Below are 18,606 nucleotides of genomic sequence, written 5' to 3' on the forward strand. Positions count from 1 at the left end.
CTGCTTGTGATCGCTGTCTGTCAAATAAATAAATAAATAAATAAATAAATCTTTTTTTTTTTTTTTTTTTTTTTTAAAGGAAATATAGAAAGGGCACAGGCTTTGGAGTCAGACAGGACTGGGTTAGAATCCCTGTTGGGTCACATTCTAACTGCCTGGTGTTCGGCAAGTTGTTTAACTTCTCTGAACTCCACTTTGAAAATGTTAAAATGTTCATCTTAAAGGATTTTCATGAACATAACATGAGATCACCTTTAAAGCATTTGGCTCTTGTCAGGTGTCCTGTAAATGTCAGTTCCCTTCCCTCCCCTCTCAGAAAGAAGGATCCGTAGTGATAAGAATTACCACCAGCACCCAAAGGGCTGCTCTGTTATGTCATCAATATATCTTAAGAGGCTCATCATAAGGTTCTCACATTTAGGTGTTTTCTAATGTCTCACAAAGATGCACACGTCCTCTGTAATGGCCAACTTCAAAGGAATGTGTATGCAAGCATCTGTGCATAACTGTGCCTGATCCCTCCCAACCATCAGAATTTATAAACTCAGCAAGTCCTTACATCTTTAAGGGATGGGACTCTAAATTAGATGTCCCTTGTCTGTACTCCCAAAGCAATTTAGTTGCACTACACCTAGAGCGTAGATCTCTATATTGTATTCTCTGCACCAACATCTACATCTCCCCCTATGCTCTGAGAGCCTTGATGGCCAAGTCTAGATATTATTCCTCTTGGTGTCGCCACCTAGCACAAAGCCTGGCATACATACCATATTTATAGGATTGACCTGAATTACCAACCCTCTGGATCTGCAATGCTTCATTATATATTCTATACTTTTGTCATTCCCCAGCAGCCTTTCCCAGAGTCTCAAAAATTCAAGCGTGGAACACTATTATCTTTGTCCGTTAAGAATTGACTGTTTAGGGAATCAAAGAGGCACAAGCTTCCAATTATAAAATAAGTAAATCCTGGGGCTGTCATATACAGCATGGTGACTACAGTTAATAATACCGTATCGTATATTTCAAAGTTGCCAGGAGAGTAGATCTTAAAAAGTTCACCTCACAAGGGAAAAAAATGTAACTATGTGTGGTGACCGGTGTTAAGTAGACATATCGTGGTGAACATTTCTTACTATATACAAATATTGGACCAAATGTTGCACACCTGAAACTAATATGTTATATGTCAATTGTATCTCAATTTTAAAAGAAATAAAAGTAAGAAACAACTACACACACACACACACACACACACTGAGATTAGCTATTTAAAAAACATTTTCTTCCTTTGGAGAGCTAAAACCTACTCAAAGGAGAGGAGGTACAAAATTAAAAGAAATGCCTGGGACTAGCCTCAAAGTGCTCTTTGCCTTTTACTTATTGTCATAGCCTTGGGCACCCCCCCCCACATCCAAGGCTAAGAGGTGCTTGCGCTTTCGCTTTCGTAAGTCTCAGAGACACAGGGAGCTCAGGGTGGGTGCCTGGAGGGCTCCGTTCTTAGTAACCGTTGTGAGGGTGACCTGGTTGTGGGAGGTGCCGGCTCTGTCTGCCTCCAGTAACAAAGTTGATGGTGATGACCAAGTTACAGTAGAAGGATCTCTCAATCTCTGAGCTCCTCCTTTGTTCTGACGCATCTCTTTTTCTTCAGAGGAAACAGGAGCTTAGGCAAGGGTCCCTGTGAGGAGGAACCCTCTTTTACTGCTTAAGTAATTCATTACCAGACTCTTGTGAAGAAACTGGGGCCCACAATTACTGAAAACCACAGAAGTCCAAGAAACATTAAGAAATATATTAAAGTAACGTCCACAGTCAGTTCTCAGGGGAGGTCAAGACATGAGGGCAAGTTTCTAAACTCTAAGGCAGATTTCATGGAGGGCAATCCTATGATTTGGTTTTGTTTTGTTTTTCTAAAAGACTTTATTTGTCAGAGAGAGAGAGAGCACAGCGGGGGAGCAGAAGGCAGAGGAAGACGTAGGCTCCCTGCTGAGCAAGGAAACCTCCCCACCTACCCCCCCTCGCCCCCCAACACCCCTCCGCCCCCATAAGAGACTTGATTGATCCTAGGACCCTGGGATCATGATCTGAGCGGAAGGCAGATATTCAACCGACTAAGCCGCCCAGGCATCCCTCCCATGTTCTTCCTTAAAAGAATAATCTTTGGAGACAGACCCTCTGCTCTCCCTCAGCAGCGTTTTGCCCTTAGCACCTAGCTAAGCCTCGGTTTTCTCATCATTTTTTTTTAATTGGACTTTTTAAAAAATATTTTATTTATTTGACAGACAGAGATCACAAGCAGGCAGAGAGGCAGACAGAGGAGCGGGGGGAAGCAGGCTCCCTGCTGAGCAGAGAGCCTGATGTGGGGCTTGATCCCACGACCCTGAGATCATGACCTGAGCCGAAGGCAGAGGTTTAAACCACTGAGCCACCCAGGTGCCCCAATTTTCTCATCATTTAAATGGACACAAAATGGAACACTATAACCAACAAGGGTATAAACATTAGATAAAATCACTAACTCATCTCTACATACACTAACTCCCTAGTCTTTGGCAGGTAAAACCCAGGTCCCATTGATAAAACTATCCCCATAGCTCCCGTTTGCTGAGGCCAAGAGTCAGCTGCCAATACTCCTCAGGTACAGTGTTTTGTACCTGGCTGGTTCCTGGGGCACTTGAGTGCATGACCCCTGAGCTGGGGCAACCCTATTGTCTTTTATAGAAGAGGAAACCAAGGCAAAATGTCAGAGGGATCACCACTCCCTGTATGCAAATTTGCAATTCCATGACCGGCAGAGCTCAAGTGCTTTCTTAAATGGTCACTGGGACTTTGGTGTAAGCCAGAGAACTGGGCTGCATGGACTTTTTAAATCACTTCCTCTATATACCATTTATCAAATGTTTTTATAACTCGAGTTCATCTAGTCCAAAGAATGCAGAATATTCTCTAGAGGATAAGGCTAGCTCATTCTATGCTAATTGTAATAAAAGTTAAGATAATGATGGGGCTTAGCTGTAGCAGTAATTGGAATTTATTAGGAACTTACTATGTCCCAACCATCCTGCTAAACATTAAATGTGCCTTTATGTCTTATTTCACAAAATCAGCCCAACAGCCGGGATCCTCCTTTGTTCTTAGTCCTCAGATCAGCAAAAAGCTGCAAGAATAAATTGCTTCAATTTTTCTGTAGGAATTGTGTGCTCAAGGACTCCGCCCAAATAAAATCTTTTCTAAATTCTGAATGTGGTAAGTGTGGTTTTAAGTAGGCAATTAAGAGACAGATATCTCTGGAAATAAAACACAAGAGGAAAAGGTTAACCCTTAATCGTTTGAATCTGATAGTGACTGATAATTAATATGTATCATATTGCTTAATCATGTTTAGAAGACGGATTGCTGGATGGAGTGGGAGAAGTGCCTTCTGGTCTGTTCCAATGAAATGTTTTTGTGTTATCACCAAATAATAAGTTCTGTAAGGTGAGGGGGTTAGAAATGCCTGGCTTCCTGTGGACAGACGCCAGGTGGAGGAAATAAACAGATATAGTTCCCACTGGTTACAGATGCCCTAAAAAAAAGTGTTTCCTATCATGCTGGCAAGGCAATGCCAGCTGGTTACAACATCAATTCAGGGGGGAGAAGAAAGAAGGAGACTCAGTAGTGTCTGGGAGTGAGTGAAGTAGAAAATAAGAAAAAGACTCATTCCAACTCTGTTTATAAACTCCTACAACTGAGTTAAGTGGCAGCCCTGATTCTTAAGTAAATGAAAGCCTCCTCAATCTGACAATTAAATGGAGCCTAGGGTGCTAGGACCTGATATTTTGTGAGTGGCTGGGAGTAACAGAATGCTGGATGGAGCAGGACAGGTTCTAGAGTCATTCAAGCCAGAAAGCACAACTGGCAGCCCCAGACACTGCCTTCTTTGATTTTCCTAGGATTGACTTAGATGGCTTTTTAACATTGTTTTAATCAGTTGCCAATATTTTAAAGAACTTCACAGAAAAATCCAGATCTCTGATATCCTTTAAAAAATGAGAAAATAGGCAAACGCCAGACCTATATTTTCACCTATCAACCTCAGACTCCCATGGTTCATCCCCACTATCACCATGATTCCCCAATGCTGCAGCCTAGTGTCAGCCACCACAAATCCTTTTGTGGCATTTTGTTACTTGGTTTACCCCATGAGCCCTTCAGTGCTTGTACCCTGAGCTGGGGCAACCCCATTATCTTATAGATGAGGAAACCAAGGCAAAACCTCACATGGCTCACAACTGCCAGAGTCCCAGGGTTATGATAGGTCAACCTATTTGCAGATTGTCCTAGCTAATGCCTCTTGCCAGTTCCCCCAAAGAATCCAACAATCCAAACACGCTAGATGCACTCTCGTCATGCATGTCAAGTCTGTTTCCCTCTGTTTCCAATGTCTTTCCCTGTATCAGATTCTTGCTCATCCTTTCAGACTAAGAGTATTTCCACCCTCACTCCCCAGGCAGAGAAGTGTCCGTACAGCACTTTGTACCCACTTCTGCAACAGACTGCAGAGTCCTCCAGGGGAAGGTCAATGTTAAGGCCCTCTTTCTGATGTCACCAGTGTCTGCCACAGTGCCATAACATACCAGGAGCTCTGAATAAATCTGGGTTCAAAGGGGATAATCAGTTTGTCCTCAGATACACACATAATTAAATATCTAGTGGAAAAAAACAGGTTAATAGCATATTCAATCTGTAAGGCACACTCAGACTGATAAGGTATCAAGTAAATGACCTTGAAAACTTTATCTCTGTGACAAATGCAATTTCTACCAGCTCGAGCCTTACTCCAGACATTAAGACTCCTTGATCAGTGTGGCTTGTGAGGTATCAGAAGGACCCCAAAGGTCCTAGATATCCTCCCCACCAGCCTGCAAAGGTGCTTAAAAGCCCACTGCATAAATTTACTTGCATTAAGGCTTTTCCTGTTAAAATGCAACACCCCTTCCCCTCTCCTTCCCAAGAGTCAATACATTTGGCAATTCTCATAGGTTAGCCCAGCTTCGGTTAACTTATCAACTATCTTTCTATCTGATGCATTTATCCTGGAATGTCTGGGTAAGCTGTGATAGAGTTAGAAAAAGATAAAATTCTAGGAGAGGGGGCAGGCCTGAATATCTGAAGAGATGGGGAATAGGCAGTATGCATAATGTTTAAGTAGGAGGCTTATTGAAACCAAGACAGCTGTGTCCAATTCCGCTACCTCCTAACTGTGTGTCTTTTGCTTAACCACCCACCTGTGCCTCCACGTCTTCATTTATTTTTTTAAGATTTTATTTATTTGAAAGAGAGAGACAGAGGGAAAGAGGAAACACAAGCAGGGGAAGTGGGAGAGGGAGCGATCCCAGGATGCTGGGATCACGACCTGAGCACAAGGCAGATGCTTAAAGACTGAGCCACCCAGGCGCCCCACCCACGTCTTCATTTAGGTAGAAGATGGTGTTAAGAAGAGGATCCGCCTCAATGGGGCACTGGAGAATTAAATCAATCAACACACAGCAGGCGTTCAAAACGGAGCCTAACATAGAGTGGTGTTAAGTGTTTGCTTCTCTTATAACTATAAGACAAGGAGAGAATGGCAAGAACTTTAGCCCTGAAAGGGGCTGCTCTAGCTGTACTACCTACTGGTCCCCTTTCCCAATGGACCGGTGAAGAGTACGAGGTCTAGAGAGGATGAACCGCTTACCGAAGGCTGCAGGCTTGTGGACAGCAGAGCTAGGGCTCCCTATCCAGGGGTCCGCGCCCCCACCTCCACCCCCCACCCCAGCCTTGGAACTTACTGATGAGAAAGATTAAAGGACTGTGGGAGACCCAGAAAAGCCGAAATCGAATCTAGCCTCTCTCCCTTCTCGGGATAATAGGACCCAGCCCTTTGGGACTTCTCCCCAGAGTCAATTCCACGTCCCTGCTCTCGGGTGGGCTCCATGTCGGAGCCAACGCCACCCTCTGACACACACACCCACACCCCTGCGCCTGGGCGTACCCTCTAAGTCTGGCACAACTCGGCAACTCGCTGCCCCGCTGGGAGGACGAGTCAACAGTGGGGTGGACGGGAAAAGTGACATAATCCAGCCGCGGCGCCCTCCGCGCCAGCCTCCCACGCAGCGCGGGATGGGCCCGGGCCCTCGCAGGGGTGCTGGCCGGGGCCGGGGCCGGGGCTGGGCCGCGGCGGTCTCTCGCGCGCGTTGGATGCCGCCCGCCCGCAGGGCCTGAGGCCCCGCGGCCCGAGGTTCAGACGCCGGTACTCGGCAGCAGCCGCGCGGTCTCAGGGCCCGCTCCGGGGGCCGCCACCGCCGCCGCCCCCCGGAGCTGGATGACGGAGTCTTGAAAGACTTTCACCAAATATGGGCCGGGGCTGGAAACGTCCTGCGGCGCGCGCCGCCGGAAACCTCGAGTTCTGCCCACCGCCGCGACTTCGGGCGCGCGGGCCCGGCGGCCGGCAGGGGGCGGCGGACAGCAAGCGGCCCGGCGCGCGGAAGGCTTCAGCCCCGGGTCTCCCCGCCGCGCGGACCCCGCACGCTGTCTCCGCAGCGGTCCCCAGGGCAGCGGAGCACCACCCCGCCCCAGCCCTCGCCGCCAGCCTGATTACCTCTGGCTCTCCCTACCATCCCTCCCCAGGGTGGGGGTAGGGGGCCGGAGCCGGGTAGAGAGAAAGGTTGGGGGGGGGGGTCCGCCACCTTAAAGCTGACCTTTCGCCGTCGCCGTAAAATGTTCTGTTCATTAAATGGCTGTAAAATGTGTAGTTGTGAGACGGGGTGTGCAGGCGAGGACCTGACTATGAGGGCACATGCACGCGCAGACACACCGCTAGTTGAGGCACTCCTGTCGTCCAAGAAGGTGTTGCTCAGGGTGGGATTCCCCGGACCAGCAGCAGCAGCATCACCTCGGGACTTGTTAGAAACGTAGCCAATAAGAAACATTGGGGTTAGGGCCCAGCAATTAGTCTCTTAATCAGCCCTCCGGGTGATTCTGAGACACGCCAAAGTTTGAGAACCACTGGTCTAGGGCTGGGAAAGCGGAGTCGACAGTTTTAAGGTGATTATTATTCTCAGTTGCCGCCAGACAGTGAACCTTTCTTTTGGTGACCTAAAATTCCCTGGCAGCAGCGGGTGAGAGATGTCCCCAATCACTCAGCTCAAAGCTAGGAGCTGCGGAAGACAAGCAGCTCCTTCTCTGTGCCTTGCAGCCCAAGGAAACAACGCGGGTCCGTTATTCCCTCACCGTGGGCCCGTGCAGGGAGGAGGGAGAAAAAAGAGTGAAAGAGCCATGCACAATTAGCATCCCAAGACACTTACCCATAAACAATTGCACATTTCCCCTCTAATCTGTCAACGTGAACTGATCTGCTGCTCTCAGTGGAGGACGCGAAAAGGCGACTGGGCATCTGGGGTTTCTGGACCATCCTTAAGAAGGGCGTGAGGAGCTGCAGTTCCTCTCCTCTGATGCTGTCGTTTACTAGCAGGCACACCAGGACATAGTATATGGAATGGCTGTGCACATAGGTTGCTCCAGTCTCTCCCTCTCCCCCACCTCCCGGCCCTGTTTGCTCCAGCTCCCCACCCCCTCCCACAACACACTCCTGGCTTTAAATGGGCAGCTGATGGTAAGGTTCTCTAAGTTTCTCCTCTAGGGCAAACTCATCCTCTGAGATTCCCCAAATGAAGCCCTGAAACAAACCCACACACCCTTGTTAGAAAACTTTAATCTGATTTTTAAAGGAATCTCTGGAATGGCCTGTGTTTCAAAGCTGTGCGGCAGGCTGAATCTCTTTGCATATCTCCTGTCCTCCTCAATAAAAGAGCAAGGTATAACAGCGGCCAGCTGGATCATCCACTATAATTTTATTTTAAATCATGATAGACAGGTTGCGTGAAAAACAAGGAATTCCAAAGAATTTCCTGCTCTGGGAACAGAAGTTAAGTCTATATTTAACAACATTTGAAGCTGTCAAGAATGCTTTGTGGTTGGATAACAGAGGCAGAAAAATGTTAAAAACGCAGGCTACTGCTATACCCAAATATGGAAATATTGTTACGTCTGGTGTCTGATTCACCATCTGGAAATACTTACAACCATGAAGTCAAATAGAAAAGACTCCACAACAGAAGCCAGGAACACTCCTCTCCATTCTCTCCCCACGACCTCCTCCCACCCTGTGCTGCGCCTACTCACCCCCATTCCCAATCACTTCATTAAGAGGGAAACAATAATGAAGTTTTAATGCAGGAAAAAAACGTTTCCCAAATAATAATGGATGGACTGTCTTGAGTACGAAGTAGGGCCCAGATTTTCCTCTTTTTATTTGCATAGCACCTGACTAGCCATAGTCTTAAAAAGTAAGCCCAGGACCCCAAACCCCCTCCAACAAAGCCTTAGAGATCCTACTCCCAACTAGCCTCTTAGACTTATGAAAGGGCACTTTTGAATGAATGAAACTTAACTCTTTCCTGCCACAGTTTTCTTTACTGGAGGATGTTTTCACTGCAATAGCTTCTCATTGTGATTATCAGTCATTCACAGAAAAGTTGGCACTGAAGGACTTCTTAAGCAAGACTGCTAAATTGTGAAGACTGAACAGCCCTACACTTTTAAAAGGACAAAGAGTTCTAGAGCACATATAAAAGAAAGGTTAGCATAATTACTTGTGTACGTTTTTATTAAAATTGCACAAGGAGACAGTTTTTTAAATTTCGAGGGAAAATGTGTCCATCCTACTAATGATATTGATGATGTTAAAGCAAACTGCTTTTGGAGGGCTTCTACTGAGTGTGCTGAAGACAGAACTGGATTTTTTTATTCTGTTAATTATATTCTAATCTTTTTCTTTGTACTTAACTAGAAAAGCATTGCAATCCATTTGAAATGGGAGGCTTCTAAGTGGTCCCAAGGAAACATGTTAAAAACCCCACAAAACTTTTAGCTTTAGATCCACTGGGCACAACAGTGCTGGGATCTGGTTCGGCACTGCAGTATACACAGGTGATGATCTCTGGACAAATCACTGCAAGGTGGTCCCCATGGCTTTTGGCTGGCTGTTTAGTAGCACTGCCTCCTGCCCACGGAGGGAGGCTGGAAGGGCTTACCCAGTCTCCCACATCCGTGAGGAAGTAGAAGTCAGTCTCCTAGAGAATTCCCTGCGTTGGTTTCCTCTCGGACTTCCAACCCAGGCAGTGGGCTGGAACTGAAGTGGGAACCTCCAAAAACAAACAAGTACGACATACCAAAAAAAGGAGGGGGGAGGAAGGGGGAAGACCTCTGCCTGGGAATCTGCCAGACAGTGGGGGGAGTTGATTTTGTTTTCCCTCTTCTCATTCATAAATGCCAGTGCGGGTATTAATTTGCAATGCACTTAACTTGTCTAATAAACACCACACCAAAGCTTTGGGATTTGATTCGAGCATGCCTCTATGAAATCCACAAATAGACGCACTCCCCCACCCCATTCACCTCTCAATAGATAACTTGACTCTCACCTTCTCTGTAAACAAGCAAACAGTTCGCTGCCTTCCGGGGTGAGGGCTTCCAAGTCTGCCCGGTCAACTCGGCATCACCAGACAAAACCACTTTTGTTCCTCCCTCCCAGGTCCTCCCACCCTCCCAGGGCAGGCAAAGTTCTGAGCTCGCCCCCCTCGCCCATTCCACCACCATCATCAGCACCAAAACGCCAGAAAGAGCCCTCCCCAATAGAAGTAGTTATTTAAAGTGGAAAAAACGGAAGATTGTTTTCTTGACGGGTCCAGGACAAAAAAAAAAAAAAAAAAAAGGTGCAACGGAGCCAGGGGAGGCGCTTGGCAGCAGCCCGCGCCAACCAGCATTCCTGAGATGTTTGAGAATTCTGGAACTCGCAGACAGAGCCGACGTCACTGCAACACGCGGCGCCGCGGCCGACCCGTATAAAAGGCGGGCTCTGGGCGCTCGGGCAGACCGCGAGCGAGAGCGCCCCCGAGCAGCACCCGCGCCCTTCGCGCCTCCTCGGGAAGGACCTCACGAGAAGGACGCCTGTCTGTAGCCCGCTCGCCGCCCCGGCCCTCGCCCTCCTGCCGCCCGGCCCGGAGCCCGTCCCGCCTCCCGGATCCACCGACCCGACTCCGGCCGCTGCGCACCAGTGTTGGCGTCTTTGCTTCCGCGCTCGCCCGGACTCCTTCTGCGCGCCACAATGAGCTCCCGCACGGCCAGGACGCTCGCCTTCGCCGTCACCCTTCTCCACTTGGCCAGGCTGGTGAGTTGTTTTGCCTCCGCTTCCCCATGCGTTCTCCCAGGCCCTTCCCCTTTCCCCAGATTGCCCCTGGCCAGGAAAACTAAACTAAAAAGTCGGGAGGGGGGACGCGTTTCGGATTAGCTCTTTCTTTAGGCCCCCCTGCAGACGCGTCGGGGGCCTCCTGGCAGACGCAGCCGCCCGGAGTGGCCAGGCTGGACAGGATCAGAGACCCGGGGCAGGAACTCCTCCGCCCCCTTCCCTTCCCTGGGCTCCTCGGCGCCGTTCGCCGAGTCTCACGCGTGCCTTCTTACCCCCCTCCAGGCGCTCTCCAGCTGCCCCGCCGCCTGCCACTGCCCGCAGGAGGCGCCCAAGTGCGCCCCAGGAGTCGGGCTGGTCCGGGACGGCTGCGGCTGCTGTAAAGTCTGCGCCAAGCAGCTCAACGAGGACTGCAGCAAAATGCAGCCCTGCGACCACACCAAGGGACTGGAATGCAATTTCGGTGCCAGTTCCACCGCTCTGAAGGGGATCTGCAGAGGTAAGATGCTTGTGGTTTGGCCCCTTTAAAAAAATAATAGTCCTTGTAGTCCAGAAGTTTAGTAATTTTGAGACCATGTATGGTGATGCTTTGTTGTTGGTAGCTTGGCAGAAAGGCACATGATTTCAGCAGTCTGGAATGCAATTCAGTGTGTCTGGGCCCAACGAAAAGCGCATACGGAAAAGTGATTCCTGACTAACTTATTGTTCTGGTCTGGAGTCCCCGAGGAATTGTAGGGAACTTTACCATAAATTGAATTTAACAGCAGAAAATATGTATGAGTTTCAGGCCACGGTTGGGAATCTTAACTTTCTCCTCTTTTCCCTTTCTCTTTTTGGTGCTCTTTGCAGCTCAGTCAGAGGGCCGACCCTGTGAATACAACTCCAGAATCTACCAGAATGGGGAAAGTTTCCAGCCCAACTGTAAACATCAGTGCACATGTATCGACGGCGCTGTGGGCTGCATTCCTCTGTGTCCCCAAGAACTCTCTCTCCCCGACTTGGGCTGTCCCAGCCCCCGGCTGGTCAAAGTTACCGGGCAGTGCTGCGAGGAGTGGGTCTGTGATGAGGACGGTGCCAAGGACCCCATGGACGACAGGGATGGCCTCCTGGGCAAGGGGCTGGCCTTCGATGCCTCGGAGGTGGAGTTAACCAGGAACAATGAATTGATCGCCGTCGGAAAAGGTGGCTCCCTGAAGCGGCTCCCAGGTAAGCTGAGACCGAGCCCGAAAGATGTCACATTCCTAGTTTGAAGCTTCATCGAAATGGGTCCTTGAACGTGTTGGGGTCACTATGCCTCTGAGAAATGTCTTCTTCTCTGCCTCTAGTTTTTGGAACGGAACCTCGAATCCTATACAATCCTTCTTTACACGGCCAGAAATGCATTGTCCAGACCACTTCATGGTCCCAGTGCTCGAAGACCTGCGGCACGGGCATCTCCACACGAGTCACCAATGACAACCTTGAGTGCCGCCTGGTGAAGGAGACCCGGATTTGCGAAGTGCGGCCTTGTGGCCAGCCCATGTACAGCAGCCTGAAAGTAAGCTCTTGTGGGGGTGCTGGCAGACCGCTCGGGGGCAGCCGGGCGAGCGAGGGGTGGGCCTGTCTTCCAAGAAAGAACGAGAAAACCCCATTCCTAACTTTCCTTCTTGCCTCTTTCTTCCAGAAGGGCAAGAAATGCAGCAAGACCAAGAAATCCCTCGAACCTGTCACGTTTACTTACGCCGGCTGTTCGAGCGTGAAGAAGTACCGGCCCAAGTACTGCGGCTCGTGCGTGGACGGCCGGTGCTGCACGCCCCAGCAGACCCGCACCGTGAAGATGCGCTTCCGCTGCGAGGACGGGGAGACGTTTTCCAAGAACGTCATGATGATCCAGTCCTGCAAGTGCAACTACAACTGCCCGCATGCCAACGAGGCGGCCTTTCCCTTCTACAGGCTGTTCAACGACATTCACAAATTTAGGGACTAATTGCTACCCGGGTTTCCAGCACCAGGGTGACCGGAACGGGGAGGGGGGAGAAGCGTGCCAGAATCACGGAGCTATGGGTGGGGGTGGTAGGGCTGAGGGGCTCATTGTAGAAGGGATGCATTGCTCATTCGTGAGTAGTATTAAGGTATTTTTGGAAACTGGTGCTGGTGCAGATGGACACTGATGCAGCCACAATTGGAGAATACTTCGCTTCATAATACTGGAGCACACGTTACTGCTTCATTTTGGAGCTTGTGCTGTTGATGACGTTCTGTTTTCTGTTTGTAAATTATTTGGTAAGCATATTTTTCTCTAGGCTTTTTTTTTTCTTTCAGTTCTACAATTGTTTAAAAAAAAAAAAAAGATTAGTTGATCAGTTAAAGCCTTCATCTTTTGACAGAAGTAAATGGGAGGGGGTTCCATCCCTTCCTGAAGGTGACACTCTGTGAGTGTCCGTGAGAGGCAGCTAACTGCACTCTAAAGGCAAACAGAAATCAGGTGTTTTAAGACTGAATGTTTTTATTTATCAAAAATGTAGCTTTTGGGGAGGGAAGGGAAATGTAATACTGGAATAATTTGTAAATGATTTTAATTTTATATTCAGTGAAAAGAATTTATTTATGGAATTAATCATTTAATAAAGAAATATTTACCTAATACCTGCGTGTGTGGCATTGGGTATTTTTAGAGACTGCCCGTAGTCTTTGGGAACAGCCTAGCTTATTATGCATTCTTTCAGTCATTCAAACAGAACTACTTGAGTGCCTACTTTGTGCCAGGAACTGTTCTAGTAGCTTAGGATAAGAGCAGGGAACTAACCTACAAAAATAAGACAATGACTGCTTTTATCCTCAGTTGAGAAAAATCTTTGCATTTAAAGTACTCTGTTTTTAAAACATGTACTGAACACTAGACATTGTAGAGAGCACAAGGAATTGGAAGCTAAATTTGTGATTTAAATAATAATGCTTTATTTTCATAAGAATTCAAAGCCAGAGAGTCTCCATCACTGTATGGTGGGTATAGTCATTTATCATTTTAATCACAAGGTTATTGGGCTTGTCACCTTGGTGGAGGAGGAGAGAAACATTAATGAAAACAGCCCATAACCCAGGCTGCCCTATCTAAATCCACGGGCAAGATTAAATATGGTTGGATAATGTGTTAGGAAAGGTCACTTGTTTATAACCTTATATCTCCCCAATATTGCTCCAAAAGTGTAGGTGAACTACTTAGAAATCCACCCTTAGTTGGGATCAGAGAAAAAAAATCTTGGGAGTCTATAGGAATCAGTTTGTTTTCACTGAATGAGCTTGAAGCAATGACTTGTGTTAATCCTAATAAGCCAGTGATTAGGTAAACATGCTGTTAAATGCAAAGGAATGCAAGGAATTTCAAGTACTTTTCCAATAGCGTGAGGACCTAGCTACCCCATCCCCCCTTTCCTTTTTATAATATACGTTATACTGATGGAGGAGGGAGCAGTTAGATGGAGTTGGCTATCCAGAAGGTCAAAGGCTAGATGCAGAGCATTCCTAAAAGAAAAGACCTCAAACTCAGGTCTAGGAGAGGTTGAGAAGGCTGCGTCAATGTTTGTGAAAATGTTGGTAGCCTGTTTTAGAAGAATCTACCTCTTTAGAAAGCACTGACAATAAACCTTTTATAGAGGAGTTTTCCTTTCATCAACCCTCTTGGCTCTTGTTCAAATCCATAGTGAAATATTTCAGTCTGTACTTGGTTAAGAGAGTACTTGAATCTTTAGGCATTGAGAAAGTCCTTTAAAAGAGGAGGGGGATGCTCGTGGTGATTTTTCAAAATAGTTTAATATTATGCTTTAATGAAGACCTACAGCAAAGCACTGCCTAAGCATCTATGTTAAATCTATGTTAAAGCCTTCCTGAAATGCAGAAAGGGTAATGGAAACGTGATGGTAAAAGCTATGGGCAAAGGCTCTTCTGATTTTGGCAATGTCTTGCCTGAAATATTACAACTTATGGCTCCGAAGCTGTCAGTTTTTCTTGCCCGAGGCATTCAAATCTGAAGGTATTTGGGAAATGAAACACTACCTCATGCAGTCTTGGATGCAGTTAAACTTGTCAGTGCGATGTTAACATGTGAAACAATGAAAGTGTGAGGTTTTTGGGGTGCAGTCCCGTTGAACAGACATCTAAATTCACAGGAAAGACTTTCACATTCCCAGGCAGCAATCCTGAGGTCTTTCCCTCAGGACACTGAAGCTCAGCAAATTGCTTCTTACATAGAGATCAAAGCGTAGAATGTTATAGATCCTTTAAGTGTGTAGGGAGGTAATATGTATGCACGGAAGCTCAATGTGAAACAAAACCAGACATGGGAAAATACTGGATCTCTGGGTCATTAATTGTACTGTAATGTATACAGTAAGAGAGGTGCATAAATGCTGATTCCATTTAAGTAAGAGTGCTCAATTAATAAAAATGAACAGATGTGAATTATGTCCATTTCCTTTGGCTATAAAAAGTGAAGAAATTCAGAGCAGTTGAGAATAAAATTATACAAATTAGAACATATAACTTTGGTCTAACTGTGGCACGGAGCTCTGCCTACTTCAAGTACTGTGAAAACAAAATCAAACACCATGCACCTGCATATAAGAAACAGAAGTTACCTATATAAGCACTCATCATAATATAGGTGCACATCTCCACGCTCAGCAAAGATTTGTGTTGTTCCCGCTTTCCAAACCCAAAGACCCTGGTGGTCTTGAGCTGTTTTCTGTTTTTGCTTTGGGTGACCTCAGAATCTTAGGACTTTAGTGAATTTTAATAAATATTCTATGGGACATGTAGCAGCACAGTGAGTGTTCTCACTGTGATGATTCTCACTCAAACGCATGTGTTGCCCACTTTGCGAAGAGAAGCAACTGAGTCAGAATTAGCCAAGTATATTGTAGCACAGAGGCTAGACTTGCTTTGTTCAAGGCTTCTCCTGCCCTCTGGATACCATCTGTAAGTCAGATGAGCAACAGCAAGGGTCCAGTAGGACCAGTTCAGAACTAAGCCCTGTCCCGGGCAGGTGGTAAGTGATGCAGGGGAAAGAACCCCAGACTGGAATTGGGAGGCATGTCTTTTAGCACCAGCTCTGCCATTAATTACCTGGGTGACTCTGGGCAAGGCTCTGGATGGTTCTCTCCTGTTTTAAAATGGCACAATAGCTTCCAGCTATATTTGTCACCACAAATATTCTTTTTCATATGCTCTCTTTGGTGCATTGACTTCCAGACCTGAAAAACTTTGTCTCTCAAGCAACTGAAAACATGAGGTGAGCACCACTCAGGGCTTTGGGTGGGCAAATGCACTCAGCCCTACGAAGCCTCTGAAAATGTAATATTGTTAGGCCCCCTTTCCTCTCTAAAGTACTCTTGGTTACAGGATGTGGCAATCCCCAGATCTCAGTCTGTAGGTCCATGCTTTCATCTCCCCGTATAATCCCAATATCTGGGCCTCATTAAGTCCCTGCCCTAAAGAACTCATTCCTCAAAACAAAGCACATTGTGAAGCATGACAATGATATATGTGTCCTAACGGATAGAACAGGCTTATTTGTGACTTACTTTATTGGTGGTGGGCAATACTCATCCATGTAATCTTATAAAGTGCAATTTAATTAAACAAGTACTCGGATGCATTGGTTAGTGCTTTACAATTCTCATATACTCTGCTCACATATGCTGAGTCTACCCCTTTCACATGTCCAGTGCAACCATCCAAATCTAAGCCATCATCAGTAATTGCCTGAATTACTGAAATGGCCTCACTTGTGACAAACTCTCTTCTCCAAAGGTGGCTGCAGTAGTATCTTCCACCCCACATGATATCTTTGTCCCTTCTGCAATGTGACCCTGTGGCATAGATGGGGTTTATTTTTCCACCCTCTTGGACCCAGGTGGGCTCTTTGACTGCTTTAACCAATGAATACCCAGGAGGCAATGCACTGTGGTGCCAGTTCCAACTATGGCAAAGGCTAAAGCTCCTACTTTGTTTCTCTTAGAAATGAGCTTCCATATAAGAAGTAGAATTACCCGAGACTAGCAGGCTGTGGGAAGCCCATGCCACACTGATGGGCCCTAGATAATACGATGCCATGTGGAGAAAGAGAAAGGCCAGGGAGTACCTTCATGGGAACCACATGTGTGGGAGGGAACCATCTTGGAAGTAGATTGTCCAAGCTGAAGTTTTGCGAATCAGAGATGAAATACCACTTGAGTTCTTCTCAGATTTCCTGACCCATAAAATTCTGAGCAAAGTAATGTGGTTATTTTCAGGAGCTAAGTTTTGGGTGTTGTTTGTTACACAGCAATACATAAACCCAAACATTATTGGTTTCCTGCAAGGATCCATTTTCCTTATAGGAACCAGAGTGATTCTTTAAAAATGTGAAGCAGAAAATGTGAACTCTTGGCTCAAAGGCTCCATGGCTGCCCCTTACTCTTAGAATAACATTCATCTCCTTACTTGGCATACAAGTCCTGGACCCTGCCTACTTCTTCCCACTCACCCTTACCATAATCCCACCTGCCTTTTCCTCTTTGAAGTAAGCCACATTAAGTTCTATCTCAGGGCCTTTGCACTAGCTGTTCCTCTGTCTCAAATGCCTCTCTTGCCTCAATGCCCCTTAATCTATGCTTCTTCTTGTCATGCAGGTCTAGGCATAAATGTTAACATTCTCGGACCTTTCCTTGCCACCTGGTCTAAAGCAGTTCATTATATCAAGCAATTTTGTTTTCATCTCTACCTGATATTTTCTTGTTTATATATTATGCCTCCCACTTCTAGAATAGCCTCTATGAGAGGAGAGATTTTTATCTGTCTTTTTCGCAACTGTCGAAGAACCACTTGATACTGTGCCTGCCATACAGTAGGTGCTCATTAATTTAGATTAATGTTGTCTTAAACTGAGGCTGAATGAGAAGGCAGCCCTTCTCTGGCACAATGGGTTCTTCCTACTTCACCTTGGGATTCCCCTAGGCGGGAATCTGTCCTTCCATTCATACATCCAGTCAATAGACACTTGTCTGGCACAACTATCTTCTAGGCACAGTGCTATGCAGCAGCTGACCAAGAAGCAAGGTTCCTTTACATTGTGTTAGAAGAGATAGGCACATAAGCAAAAAGGAGTTAAGGTTAGATTCAGCTGCAGGTAACAGAAAACTAAATAAAAATGACTTGAGTAACACTGAGGTTTATTTCCCTCTCATGTGAAAATCCAGGTAGGCAGTACAGGGCTGATGTGATGCCCCAAGGTTTCAGGGACCCAAGCTTCTGCTATCTTGTTCACCATGTGTGGCCTCCATTCCTTAAATCACCTCACTTACCTGCAAGGAAGGCTGGGAAATGTAGTTCATATGCTGGGCTACTATGTTACCAGCTAAAAATTAGAGAGCCTGTTACTATAGAGGAGAGAACTAGTAGTCTATTCCACATAGCCCAAAATATGTTGTAATAAGTATAATAGGGCACAGAGGATGGTTGAGAAGAAAGGTATCAACTCTGTGAAGCTGGGATGAAAGAGGGCTTCTAGGAGGAGTTGCCACCTCAGTAGTGTTTTCAAAAGATAAATAGATTGGAAACTATTCAAAGGCCTTGATGCTTGAGTAGGAAATTTCTTAAATAAACGATGACAGCTTCCTCATCTCAGCCACTAAGAGAAGTCAAAGATACCTCCACGACCTGGTTTGGAGTCTTATAGACCATTAGTATTTGAAGCTGCTCGTGCTTTTACTTTGGTTTCAGAAGTATCATGAAGACGGTACCCATATTAGGGTTCTCTAGAGAAACAGAACCAATAGGATATACGTATATGTATATACATGCACACACATGTGTGTGTGTGCGCGCACACACACACACCCCAAGAGAAAGAGAAAGATTTATTTTAAGAAATTGGTTCATGGGATTATGGGGGCGGGCAAGCTCAAAATCCTTCGGGGAAGCCAGCAGGTAAATTCAGGTGAAAGTTAGATCCATAGGTCAGGCTAGGCAGGCTGGAAACAAGGGAGGGTTTCTGTTGTGCAGTCTTGAGCCCAGATTCCTTCTTCTTTGGGAAACCTCAGTCTTTTCTCTTAAGGCCTTCAACTTACTAGATGAGGCCCACCTACATAACAGAGTAATCTGTTTTACTGAAAGTCAATCACATCTTTAAAATACATCACAGCAACAGCTAGACTTGTGTTTGACCAAACAAATGTCCATCATAACCTAGTCAAGAGGACACATAAAATTAGCCATCATAGTACCTATGTAGTAGAATCTTAGGGGGGCAAAAAACTCATGTCTACTCTCTAAAATGCAATGAATTTGAGCACAGTCAGCAAAAGCAAAAGCTTTTCTAGTTATAC

General features: G+C 46.4%; 1 protein-coding gene and 1 long non-coding RNA gene across 2 annotated transcripts in view; one reads left to right on the plus strand and one right to left on the minus strand.

The window, feature by feature from the left end:
- LOC116875076 overlaps window positions 1–9,749 on the minus strand; it is an 83,222-nt gene extending 73,473 nt beyond the window's left edge. Inside the window, exons 1-2 of the long non-coding RNA XR_004384126.1 lie at window positions 9,504–9,749; window positions 7,326–7,485 (exon numbers count right to left, since the gene is read on the minus strand). This is a non-coding gene — a long non-coding RNA (uncharacterized LOC116875076). The remainder of the gene's footprint in view (window positions 1–7,325; window positions 7,486–9,503) is intronic.
- Window positions 9,750–9,942: 193 nt separating this feature from the next.
- CCN1 (cellular communication network factor 1) lies at window positions 9,943–12,889 on the plus strand. The gene is made up of 5 exons (XM_032870283.1): window positions 9,943–10,249; window positions 10,550–10,763; window positions 11,114–11,470; window positions 11,590–11,801; window positions 11,928–12,889. The coding sequence occupies exons 1-5, from the start codon at window positions 10,187–10,189 to the stop codon at window positions 12,228–12,230; spliced, it is 1,149 nt and encodes a 382-aa protein (XP_032726174.1). The 5' UTR covers window positions 9,943–10,186; the 3' UTR covers window positions 12,231–12,889.
- The last annotated feature ends 5,717 nt before the right edge of the window (window positions 12,890–18,606 follow it).

Source organism: Lontra canadensis, unplaced genomic scaffold (assembly GCF_010015895.1).
Source record: "Lontra canadensis isolate GAN:19392208 unplaced genomic scaffold, GSC_riverotter_1.0 scaffold40, whole genome shotgun sequence".
NCBI lineage: Eukaryota > Metazoa > Chordata > Mammalia > Carnivora > Mustelidae > Lontra > Lontra canadensis.

Excerpts from the sequence above, each read along its gene's own strand:
- CCN1 (XM_032870283.1), top strand. The coding sequence starts at position 10,187 with ATGAGCTCCCGCACGGCCAGGACGCTCGCCTTCGCCGTCACCCTTCTC. Across the intron at positions 10,764-11,113 it reads TCTGAAGGGGATCTGCAGAG|CTCAGTCAGAGGGCCGACCC; the intron begins GTAAGATGCTTG and ends TGCTCTTTGCAG. Across the intron at positions 11,471-11,589 it reads CTCCCTGAAGCGGCTCCCAG|TTTTTGGAACGGAACCTCGA; the intron begins GTAAGCTGAGAC and ends CTCTGCCTCTAG.